The 13,212-nt window shown below is 41.0% G+C and overlaps 1 protein-coding gene across 3 annotated transcripts in view; it reads left to right on the top strand.

The window, feature by feature from the left end:
- Positions 1-8,381, top strand: part of LOC133412929 (G patch domain-containing protein 2-like) — a 36,572-nt gene extending 28,191 nt beyond the window's left edge. The window contains exons 8-10 of one of the 3 annotated variants that reach the window (XM_061696704.1): positions 87-248; positions 504-583; positions 7,031-8,381. In XM_061696704.1, coding sequence (XP_061552688.1) covers positions 87-187 — 101 coding nt within the window. In that variant the 3' untranslated portion in view covers positions 188-248; positions 504-583; positions 7,031-8,381. Of the gene's footprint in view, positions 1-86; positions 293-503; positions 584-1,296; positions 1,319-7,030 lie in introns of those variants that run through there. The other 2 variants (XM_061696702.1, XM_061696703.1) reach the window with 2 other exon arrangements.
- Positions 8,382-13,212: the final 4,831 nt, after the last annotated feature.

Raw genomic sequence — 13,212 nt, 5'->3', positions numbered from 1 at the left:
TATGCTTTGTGATTCTATGTGTTCATGTAAAAGTGTGTGTGTGTGTGTGTGTGTGTGTGTGCGTGCGTGCGTTCATGTGCGTGCAGGTGATGATGAGCAGAACAACTGGTTCGCTGAGGGGCGACTTGCAGTCTTGAGTCTCGTCGCACGTTTACTACCAGCTACCCAATCACAATTCCACAGATGACCAATTGAGCACCTCTGCCCCTCGCTCACCTTCCTGTAGCCGACACGGCCAACTGAGAGAGGTTGTGCAACATTGAGAAGACTTGATAAAGCCTGACTGAGAAAAGTAACACAATATACTGTATTTAGTTGGCCCCTTTGTTGTCTGTTGTTCTCAGTAGAATATTTTTAATGGATTGCTGATCTTTTTAAGTTTGCATAACTACACCACTATGCTGACCTCTGTTATTTATTGTGATATTCTATTGTATTCATGACATATTTCTGACCATTTTTATCACAGGCCATTAAACGTCATCTTCTGCCCTGTATTGCAGGCCGTCGTTCAAGTTTAAATCAGTTGCCCCGCCCTGCTGCCACATGCATCAAGAGGAACAGGAGGAGGCTTCTCAGTAGGGTACATTACTGTATTGTTCAACTCAGTCACTCAACTTGATCTATTTTTTTCTTTCCAAATGGCTTTGCAGTGCAACGCCACGCCCAAGCTTGTGGAGAAGCTGAGACGTTTGTGTCAGCAATACAGACCATCACTTGCACAGAATCATTTTTCTTTTCGTCTCACTCAAATTTGATCTTCCTAATAATAATGGATCTAATTCTGTATTGCCTTACCTTTTCCCCATAGTTTACAACATATAAACATAATCGATCATTTCAATGTTAATTAGGAGCCTTTGTCCCGTTCTGCTGGCAAGTTGTCTGAGCGCTCTCCCCATCTTGAGCCTCAGCCAGCCTGCGGAATGTGATCGTTGATGACCTGTTCGAATCCTCTCGCAGGTCTATTGGAGAAACAATTCAGTCTTTTCCAATGAAGCTCCATTTATTGATCAACACAGACTCCCTTAAATGCATCCATTCCAGTGTGCAGGTCGCTGTTAATTAGAGAAATCCACAGTATGTTAACACCATTAGTGTGGTTTTTTTCTCACACTTAAGATAACATGTAACAGACTTCAGAATGTTTGTAATTCTGTGTATGGCCTGACCTGGCCTTAATTGCTGTATGAATTGATGATATTATAAAAATAAGTGATGTTGGAAATGGACTACAATTAGCAGCGCAACACAGACAAAATGTTCGGCATTTGTTCTTTTCTCGTCTAAACGTAGGTTTTGACGTCAGACAGGGATGACCCCATAATGAATACATCTATGGGCAATGTACTTGGAACATGCCCATGTTTTTCTGGGATGAATTAGGTGAGTTGTTGTATGATGTTGCTGTAACGAGCTCCTTTTTCCACATTGATGACTTTGACACAATGATTTACTGTCTGTAAATCCATCCATCCATCCATCCATTTTCTGAGCCGCTTCTCCTCACTAGAGTCGCGGGCGTGCTGGAGCCTATCCCAGCTGTCATCGGGCAGGAGGCGGGTTACACCCTGAACTGGTTGCCAGCCAATCGCAGGGCACATACAAACAAACAACCATTTGCACTCACAATTTAGAGTCTCCAATTAATGCATGTTTTTGGGATGTGGGAGAAAACCGGAGTGCCCAGAGAAAACCCACGCAGGCACGGCGAGAACATGCAGACTCCACACAGGCGGGGCCGGGGATTGAACCCTGGTCCTCAGAACTGTGAGGCTGAGGCGTCCACTGCCGCCCTGTCTGTAAATTAGAAGTTAAATTGCCTCTCTTCGTGTTTGTCTTGTTTGCCTGAAGTCTGAGATGACTGTCGCAGTTGGATGTATAGAAACTTTAATTCAAAAGTTTTGAAGGTCAGTACCAGTACCAAAATAGAATATGTGTAGTAATGCTGGAATGCATGCCAACAAATCTCAGGCTGCACAGTGGGGGGAAAAAAAAAAAAAAAAAGGTTTCTCCAAAAGATGTTTGTGAAAGCATCACATGGCTCCCAGTCATACCAGGAACTGTTGCATGTGTACGGGGGATGAGTGGTGGGGTGGCATTGAGAAGCTAGTGGCCCCTTTGGCCTCACAACTGCGGGACTACTGATTGCCTATTTATGGCGCATTCTTAATTTGGTTTCACACACACTTTTACACACCCCTCCCCCTCTCCGGTTATTTCCCAAAGCTCCCCTTGATGAGGGGCAAATACACGAGTGCTATGAAAAGCCCCTGACTTCTTAGGGCGTTCTTCTCCAAACAGATTCTTTCTTCTCCACCTGAAAGGTTCCTTCAGATTCCAGTTTGAGGCATTGTGAATACTAATTTCACTGTGTTAAAAAGCCCTCATATCTCTGCCATGCTCTCATTTGAATGGCAGACTCAGGGGAGACCTCTTAATTCCTTTATAGTGGGATTCAAGACCCTTCACTTCAAAAAGTATAAATCATACTCCCAAATGAACGAGGGAGAAGGAGGGATTGGTGAGAGGGGCTTCTGATGTGTCCCGCCGGACGGCGCCGGCTAAATCAGTCTCCCCGAGCTGCTCAAATCCACTATCCACTGAGGTGGCTTCAGTCATCCTCACGACCCAGCTCTACACACGTGGCACCCATTTGCTTGCTTTTGCTTTGCCCCCCAAACAAAACTATGTAGCGTTGCTATAATCACCAATGCCCGCTACAAACAAACTCTAAATGACCTCCTTTTTCAAAATTTCATTTCTTTTGAGGATCTCACCCATGCATGTGCACTTGATGGATTTGTAACCCCCGAGGCCTGAGAGGAAAGTGTTTACCCTCTGGGCCGAGTGTACGAATTAATCTTGTACTGCATCCACACTGAAACGACATTAGATTAATAAAAGCTGTCATCTCCTGTTTGGCGCGGGGTGACGGCAACAATGGGAGATTTGATGTTAAGCGATGAAGGCTGAGATGAGCGTGCGTGCCGCTTTATCCTCACCTCAGAGCGGGACTTGCCTGAAAACACTGCGCGGGATTGGTGGGTAATGCACGGGCCCACAGGCACGTTAGAATGGTTCGCACCTGAGCAGCTTCTCGATATTGACTTATTTCGCACGGTGAGATAAATCATAGTCCCGTACCCCTCCTTTCCCCATTTTCATTTTAATTGTGAGATCTCGGTGTCAGCAGTTAGTATATTGGTGTGAGTGGCCTATTGATTATTGATTTGGAGCTATTGATTATGTTCCCTGGAGACCCTAATCCTTTCTGATTCATTTGAATAGCTCTATTAATCTTGAGATCCTGCTCCCACCTGAAGCGCCGTGTACCCTGATGAAAATAGATAGCCATTTTGTAACTACCGCACTTCGCTCTGCTTTGATTTATTCTTTTTAATTGATATATTTGCTTTTAGATGTGAGTGCCAAAATTGCAATTGACCCGCTGTCAACGATCTTTTAGTTAGCAGGGGCCACTCCTCCTTTAAGATGTGTCTCATATGACCTGAAAACAATCCATCTCTCAGAGTTTTTTTTTTTTTTTTTTACTCCATGTACTTGTGTCTTTGATAGAATTGAGCTGTTTTTGGTTGCCCATATGACCAGGGGTGTTTCTAGAACCCCTGGCTACCCCAGGTAAGAATGACCATGGAGGCCCCCACCCAAAAAAAAAAAAAAACCTGGACAATGGATAAGCAAAGGTATCATTTATGGAATGATATTTACATGAAAAATGAACAACTTCAAAAAAAGTATAACAAAGCTGTCATTTTTTTTTTTGTTTGTTTGAAATTCAAATTGTTGAAAAATATTAGTTATCTCGATTCAAGTGTACCTTCTGATTGATAGTCATGGTTAAGAGGATATATATATATTTTTTTTTACTGTCATTTAAATTTACAGCATCGCTCATTTGACGAAAGGATTTTCTTGAATTGAATGTGATTTGTGCATGCATTACGGACTTGGATGGAAGGAGTGACGTTGCCATTGGTAAGAACAATTCATAAACTTTGGCTTTTGGTTACTTTGAAATCATTTATGTTTCTAAATGTCTATCTGTCCTTGACTGAATGTAATATTCAGCCATTGAATCTGACACACTATTGTCCAGAGACTGCAGACCAGGTATATGATAGCCTATTGGGGATGGGAGGAGTTGCGGCTTTAATGTTTATATTTCTCTCAGATAAACCAGAAAGACGCCACAAAACGTCGTGAAATAACAACGGTAAAAGCCTGTGCCTTGTGTGAAGTGTGTATGTGCATGTGGATGAGCACTGAAACTAAAAATGGTTTACATGAAATAAAAACTTTCAGGTTAAACTTTCCGGACATACTAAATTAATAATTTGTATTTAATCAAAGATAAGATATTACCTGTGACGGATTACTTCTTTTTTTAAGAACCAGTGTTTATTTTTTTTCAGTGTAGCTATACTAACACTGAAAAAAAAAACATCACATACAATCCTATACAAACATGATATTTTGCCAAATTGAAAGCAAGAACTTAAGAATTGATGACAACTGAGGGAAAAGTTTGTGTTTTTTGACAACAAGCCTGCTAGTAGGGGGCCCCGTTAGGGAGATTCCCCAAATCCCAGCGTGTCCTTGCAGTGTCTGAGTGTCTGAGAGGGTTTCCAGTTGTGTCGTTGATATGGACCAAAATCAGTCATCTCTCACCCCCTCCCCACACTTTTTCACTGCACTTTTTTTTTAATATACATTTTGGATGAAAACAACTGTCAGCATTTGTCATCTTCTAATATGAATAAACAGACTAATGTAAAAGTACAAACAGTTATTTAATATTTAAAGTCAACTGTGTGACATGTGAAAAAAACTCTTCACAAAGTCAGGTAATGGTTTTCTCCTAGTTTGATTAGCATGTTGCCCACTGTGTTTTTTGGTCTGCGGGTGGTCGAGAAGCAATGCCCCATCAGCGTAATAAAGGAAGAGACGGAGGGACAGACCTCCACACATTAACACCAAATGCGTCAGGGTATTACTTTTAATACCTTAGGCGTGCCTCGTGAAATAATGGGACGTTTAAATAGGGATCGATTTAAGAATTAAAAAGTTAGTTTGCAGAGATTTAGTGTGGGGAGTTCAATGGCTGAGCTCTTTATCAGACGTGCAAATGGCTGGTTATGTGCTGTCCGACAGAGGTACGATTGAGGGATCGATAGGCGCGTGATTTACTAACTGGAGTACAGGTGATCAATAAGTATAAAAGAAAATGAAATATGCATTAGTGGGATTTTATTAGAGTTGGGTAGCAGAGAGAGAATAACGGTCAGGCCATTTATTTTTATATCTATTGATTATACAACTTAGTGACTCAAAGGGAGCGCTGCACGGCTGCCGACACCACGTGCCTGCTCGCCCGTCCTGTGATTTATGGGTGCTGAGGTCATGGAACATGCTGCCTGTTAAAAGGCTGCCCTTATAGGGCCTCATGGTAGCACTTGCCTGGTGGGGATGCTTATGTTGCCATGCGGTCTCTGATGAGTCAAAGGGGTTAACGAGAATGTGTGTCATCCTGCCATCAGTCATCTCTTTATTGGCGTTTTTCTATTTTTTTAGTTATTTTTTTTTCCATTTTTTTTTTTTTTTTAAATTCTTCTTAGAGTACAAAATATAGTGAACCCCATTAATCATGGGAGGTACTTTCCAGATCAATTCACAACAAGTGAATATCCACAATATAGAGACCATTAAAAAAAAAAAAAAACGGTTTGAAAATCATTTCCCCCCCTCCCAAACACATTTAATCTTATTAAACACATTTGCAAGCACACTGGAAACATATGAACAGAAAAAATTGCATAGAAAATACTGTAGTACAGTAGTGAAAAGTGCTGTGTACTGTGAACAGATCAGTGGTTCACAAACCTTTTTTGGCCGAGTACCACCTAAAAAATCTTTTCTCCAAGTACCACCATCATGACCAACATTAAAATACAGTAGCGTAGCAGGCTCAAGTGTTCATCAAAAACAATGCAGATGCTTTATTCCTAAAAAGTCTATGTAATATTATTGTAAGTCACTAACATTATGCACAGTTTGAACATTAACACTGCGCTTCAATATAGAAAATAAAAAACTTTACTTAAATAATGATTAATTACATACAAATTGTTTAATAAATGACAGTTCTAAAAGATTAAATACAATGTACTAGATAAAAAAAAAAAATTTTTTTAAGTCGCTCTAACATTCACAGTTACCAGAAGGCTTTGTAGATGCAATGACATTAGGGACCGATGTAGGACTTAAAATGAAACGAAAGTATTCTGTCCCCGAATGCGTGATGTTGCCAGCAGCCAATCAGAGACCAAGAGAATGAAAATCCATTATTTTATATGCATATTGACTTTTTACTGAATTTTAATAAATATTTATGTTCTTAATACTGTACAGAAGTTATATAAAAAGCTGTAAAATCTCAGACTGTGCAGGTAGGTGCATTCCTGAAAAAAAAAAAAATGCAGAATGGGATGTAGCAGGACCGTGTGAATGCTTGACCACTGTAGTTGTGAATGAAAATGAACTAATCGCTCATTTATCCGTCGCCCTTCTCACATACACAAACATCTATCACAGTACACTCCCCCAACCTCCTCCAACCTCCACTATAACCCACTCGGCCCACCTACCCACCTCTGCCAGTGATGGAACGGACCTTGACCTTCAGTTTACATCACAGAAGTCAGGGCTATTAAGATGGTGGTGTGTGTGTGTGTGTGTGTGTGTGTGTGGGTGGAGGGGGGTTCCTATTTCAGAGCTTCTGACATATGGCACAGGAGGGCAGGTGTAATTTGTTAATGTGAGCTCTGCACGTGCCCACAAGCACCACCAAAATATGCTCTCTGTGGTCCCAACACGCCTTAATGAAGACAAATGGGACATAATATTTACTTAATGGCTGCAAATTGTGATTTACTAGATTAGTTTCTATTGTGCATTGTTTGCTGGGAGCTACATTTGTGACTAACTTGTATGTTTGTGTGCCCCTCAGACAGACGAACATCACTGATGTGAGAAAGAGGGATGCAGTGTCCATCACATCATCAGGTAATAGGCCTGTGGCCTATATCAGTGATTCCCAACCACTGTGCCGTGAGCGCTTTTCAGGTATGCCGTGGGAAATTATCAACGTTTACTTAATTGCTCACAAAATTATTTATTTACAAGAAATCATTTATCTTTGTTCATCTAATTATGCCAGTGAGGCATATTGACAGACAGAACAAATAAATGCTCTTCTATTAGATGGCAGGAACTACATACAGTAATTAATGTATCTACTTTTTGTGACATTTTTGTTTGTTGGTGTGCCGTGAGATTTTTCAACTGTAAAATATGTGCCTTGGCTCCATAAAGCTTGGAAATCATTGGCCTATATAACACTCACTTTAAACATGACTGGAAATTAAAACCAGCAGTTTACACAGATCAAAGGAAGACTTTAAAAATGTTGCATGTGGCAGGTATTAAGTGTTTTTGTAGTTCCACTGAAACAATGTAGACAGTCTGATGTTAGGGCTTCATTTTGGACGCCCACTCAATTGTGTGTGTGTGGACCAGTGGACCTGCCTTTTTTCATTAGTCTGATGGCTGCAAGTTCGGTGTATTTGCTGGATTAAATTCAGAATTGGTTTGTCCGGCTTTTCTTCTGTGTCGTCTCTCTGTGCTTCACTTCGAGTATTGCTGTTTGTCATTTGGATAAAAAATGTTGGTAGTTTCTTGATTTAGTGAAGGGTGCAGGCCTCTGATGTTTATTAATATAGCTGCACAGTGCACTGTACCGGGCTCGATCATTCATTTGGATAAAAGAGGGGGAATTTAAAACCAGCCGCTGCTTTACTTGGTTACAGATTGCATCCATTTATTGTGCTGAGTGATGGAACGGCCAGTGACTCTGTCCTTCACCTCCCCAGTGCAGAACCACTTGCTATCAGAATAATAATAAAAAAAAAAACTCGCCTCTGCCCCTTCGTGATACATTAAATTCAACATGAGGAAGTTAGGGTTTCCCCCCAGCTTCTGGACAGAAGATTGACCCACATTGTGTTGTTAAATATACAGTAAGAGGATCTCACATAACATACATTAAAAGGGTCTCTGGGGTGCTTGAAATTCTTGGAAATGCTTATTTTTGTGATACGTACAGTGTTATCTTGACTTACGGTACCCCTTTTTCAACTTGCGAGCCCTCGCTTGGTCAAATTTTTTGAGCTTTGTGAAGCGAGTCAGAATTTGGAGGTACGAGGGAGCTTTAGATACGCTGCGTCTTGAGTGAAGTGGAAAAGAAAAGAACCAAATATGGTACGTTAATGCCCTCGCATGAGGGCAAGGAGAGCCACAGTTGTCGATTCATTTTCAGCCGTTTTTTTTTTTCCAGTCCAACACACAAATACAAAATGAGAAAACTCGCAAGGAGCTGCTGTAGGCCACAACTCACAGCCAGAAACTCAGACCGAATCACTCGGCCACTCATGCAACACACGGATACTACAGTATGAACATTAATTACACTTTATAAAACCAGTTTATTTTTTTCCGTTCTCTATTATGTTTTACATTTATGTTTTTTTTAAAATTTGTTTTCAACATGTAAATTGTGCAACTCACGCAAGTTTTATGAAGCTGTTTGTGTCTTTACCGTTATGCAAGAACTGTATTTCAATGGGCCACCACCGTTTTCTCTGTCAATAAGGATTGCCTTAACTATGAATGCTTCAAATTTTAAATCATCAATCCATTTTTCGAAAATCGGACTTCAGCATGGGAAACATTTACCCCTATTGGGGTGGCATAAAAAAATTGCTGAATTAGATTTTTTTTCTTTACCGTTATTGATCAAATTAAAGCAAAAATAAACCATACATTTGTGTTCATATGTATTTGATCCGCCCTGTAAAGTGTTGGAAATTGATCTTAAAACCCCGATATTATCAGCGAAACGCTAACAAATATAGTCAGTGTGAAGGTGTTTTACTAGGTAGTGTGTTCCTGACTGACAGTACCCCCATCAGCCGTGTTTACAGTGTTTTCCTGGTTCTTGAGTCTAGTGTGTGCTGTCCACCGTGATTTATCAAGCATCTCATGCCGTCCAACGTCAGTTTCTGCAGCTGCGACTGCTCGGTATAAATCTTGAATTTAGCAGCACCCTGCATGCTATCGCTCCTCTGTAATCTCAGTCTTGCCAGGAGATGCGCGCTGTAAAAGCTTCGCGCTCTCTGTTCATATTTTGGTGTCTCCTTTCTGACGTAAATGTGTAAAAAGGACACTCAATCGAGTGCCGTTGTTTTCCATTCAACTCGTCTTCTTTTCATCAAAAGGAGCAATGGTGCTCCCCATATTGCCATTGGCAAACACATCAGCGCGGTCTTTGTCGGGGTGAGCCACAGGAAGTGGATTGTTGTAGTGCTTTATTTGAGCGTTTGTAATCAGGAGTGAAAATGGTCTGCGTCCCGAGGTGTCTTCCTGGCCTCCGAGGGGAATTACCTTGGCGGTACCCAGCTGTTGCTCTGTCTTCTTTCTCTACCCTTTTAGCACCTCCATCGTAGTGCCGGAGTTGAATTTGGGAGGAAGGAAATAGAACAACAACAGAAGAGAGCAGGTATCTGTTTGGAATTAGATCGCCACTTCATTTCTCCACCTCAAATTGGCCATTTCCTGCTTTTCTCGTGCCATCAATCAGCCTTCCAACTTAATCCGACAACTCTTTACCAGATACGTAGAGAATGAAACGTATGTCAGCATTCCCACGTCTTATCTGGTGATATTCTCATATTAATTGGCAGCAGCCTTGTACAAGTGGTTAGCAATGTGGCCTGTGGCTGAAAGGTCCCTGGTTCAAATCCCGGCACTTGCATAGTCAGTTATTGTCTGTATTGGAATGCATGTAAAACGCATTTAATCCATCCATCCATCCATTTTCTGAGCCGCTTCTCCTCACTAGGGTCGCAGGGGTGCTGGAGCCTATCCCAGCTATCATCGGGCAGGAGGCGGGGGACATCTTGAACTGGTTGCCAGCCAATCGCAGGGTTTATCTAAAAATCTTAATCATAAATTAAGAGTAATAATTGTATATTGACACACATTTTTCATCAAGATAGCTGTCTATGTCTGTCTTGCTGTATTATTCTGACCAGGTACATATAAAAACAGGATATATCAGTATACTATGGCATAAATCGACAATGTGTCAACTATCCATCCATCCATTCTCTACACCGCTTATCCTGTACATGGCGTGCTGGAGCCTAACCCAGCTGACTTTGGGTGAAAGGCGGACTACGCCCTGAACTGGTCGCCAGCCAGTCGCAGGACACACACAGAAACAGACAACCATTCAAACTCACATTCACACTGTCACTGAGTGGGAACTGAACCCACGCTTGCCAGCACCAAAGTCAGGTGAACGTACCACTCCACCGTCAGTGACTTGTGTCAACTATTATAATAATAAAAAAAGACCAGAATGTACTGTACCTGTATGTAAAGCTAAGAATTCCTCAACACCTAATAAAGGTGTTTATAGCTTCAAGTTTGACTTGGAACAGATGAATTCTATTTACATTATTTCTCATGGTAAACACTGGCTCGTTCGATTGTGTTTGACCTTAGATGCCTTCATTTGTGTAATTCTGTAGATGTGATCTTATGTAATTTGACTATCTTCATCTCAATGCTGGGATGATAGTAAGAACCCTGACTAAATGTATTTGAGGAAGAATTTTGAGTTCGGAGTGGAGTCATTTGGTTTGACATAAGTTATCAGCCTCAATCATTGAATGTTATCTTTGTACAAAGGGAAGTAACACGTTTGCCAGTGTGGCAGGCGCCCACATCAGTTGGTCCGGGTGCCTCTCCTTCCTTTCATGTGTCTCCCTCCCCGAGCCAGACGGCTGCGTGACAGATTACCTGCGACGGAGGCGCGTCATGTTCCTACCCTGCAGTCCGGCCTCCTCTCATTAATGCCCAGGCTGGTACGAGGGCCGCGTGGCAGCAGAAGACAAATAACACTTGCGCTCAGCCATCACTTCTGCTGACAGAAATGCAGCCCACCGCACTATTTCGCCCTCTCCGACTTTCCCTCAGCACCCTGCACGCGTCCTTCAACGCTGCCTGTGTCTCCAAACGGCACAAGCCTGAATTGCCCGGACAAGGTTTCACAGGGGTTCTGGTTCTGCCCTGAGGACGGACTCAGCTTTTACGCCCGCCGCTCACCTAGTGGTGCGGATGAACACCATTGAACTGGATAATCGTGAAAAAAGATACAGTTGACGACTCCCACCTGCACACCAGGTGACTGAACTCTGCAACAGAAAAACTGCAACCCCAGGTGTATTAGGAAACAACATTTTGAGGTGCCACATATACTGTATACTACTGTATTATTTTGAGAGTGTGGTTATTAAAGAGGCTCTTGGCAACGATCACATCATTCATTGACTCCGCTTATGTATTTCTGTGGCAGAGACTCTCCACACTTAGCTTTTTAGCCACTGGTACATACTGTATGAAATTCTTACAATTTACAAATATAGGAAGTAAATGGAGGAAGTTGTCAGGAAAATGTAATAAATTAAAGCACTGATACCTGAAAGGTCTACTTAAGTACTTTCCACCACTGGTCATTGATGTCATGTGCGCAAGCATTCCCCACTGTGACCTTTCTGATTATTTTAATGGGTGACATCCTGTTGTGTACATGAAGACAGATTTGTTTTTAGTAGCTCATTCTGTCAGGTGATCTGTCCCGTTTTTACTTGTGTTTTTACTCTCTGCTCTGAAAGAGAGAGAGAGAGGGCGAAAGAGAGAGCGAGAGAGAACCACACACAAGGACTTAATCATTAAAGAGCCTTGTTCATTTAAGTGTGGGAATCAGCAAGCCCATGACTGTCTATGTGTAATTAGCTGATTAATAAACAGGGGGAAGGCGAGTGCTCCAGGAAGGCCTCTAATGATTGTTTTTAAAGAGCATCACAAGAGAGCTTATTAAGATGGGAAGATAGTTCCATTCAACCTCCCACTATCACCCACAATAAATGCATGCATGGTAATTCTCATCCCACTGACAAAAAAACAAAACAAAAAAAACTCTTATAATGTCTTCAGTGACCTTGATGTAAAACTAGTTGAGTGTGTAGATAATCTTATGTATTATCTACATATCTTTTCAAAGAGTCCAGTAATCATCCTCACATGCAAAGGATTAATTATCTGTTGAATGAGTCATTTTGATTGTTTTCTCAAAACGTCAATACAACCGACAATTTAAACGATAAATGGTGGAAATCCACATACCGTATTTTCCGGACTATAACTCGCTCCGGAATATAAGTCGCACCAGCCAAAAAAGAAAATGCATAATAAAGAAGGAAAAAACATATATAAGTCGCACTGGAGTATAAGTCACATTTTTGGGGGGAAATTTATTTGATAAAATCCAACACCAAGAACAGACATTTCATCTTGAAAGGCAATTTAAAATAAAAATAGAATAAGGACAACAGGCTGAATCGGTGTACGGTATGCTAACGTTACATGATGCATAAACAACGAACTGAGAAGGTGCCTTGTATGTTAACGTAGCATGTTAACAGTTATTCAGATAACAATAGCATAAAGAACATGCTAACAAGTTTACCAAAGCATCAGTGTCACTCCAAATCATATATAATAGTGTGTTAATAATTGCACACATAAGTCGCTCCGGAGAATAAATCGCACCCCCGGCCAAACTATGAAAATAACTGTGACTTATAGTCCGAAAAGTACGGCACGTAAAGAAACAGTACGTATTTTCCGTGAGAGATGTCATAAAGTATTGAACAGTAGTAGAGTGCAATACATTTCTTTCATCTTAATCTGCTAATTTAATATTAAATGGGTCCACAAATAGCTCATGTTACATGACAAAAGTCATGAGCATCATTCAAATCTTGAACAATTGTATTGCAAGTTAGAATTAGCCTATTAGCCTCTTTTGTTTTTGGAATATTGAAGGAACTCTTACGTTGATTGTGTGCATTTGTGCATTTACGTGTTTCTTTAATGTTAATACACCAGTATGTAGACACTGTTCAACCAAAATTATATTTTAATGCTAAACTATATTAATTTCCAATGTACAAAAAAAAAAAAAAAAAAAAAAGGTAAAACATGAAGCGCTCACTGAAATTAAAA

Source organism: Phycodurus eques, chromosome 14, assembly GCF_024500275.1.
Source record: "Phycodurus eques isolate BA_2022a chromosome 14, UOR_Pequ_1.1, whole genome shotgun sequence".
NCBI lineage: Eukaryota > Metazoa > Chordata > Actinopteri > Syngnathiformes > Syngnathidae > Phycodurus > Phycodurus eques.
This window is presented reverse-complemented; position numbering and strand designations above follow the sequence as displayed.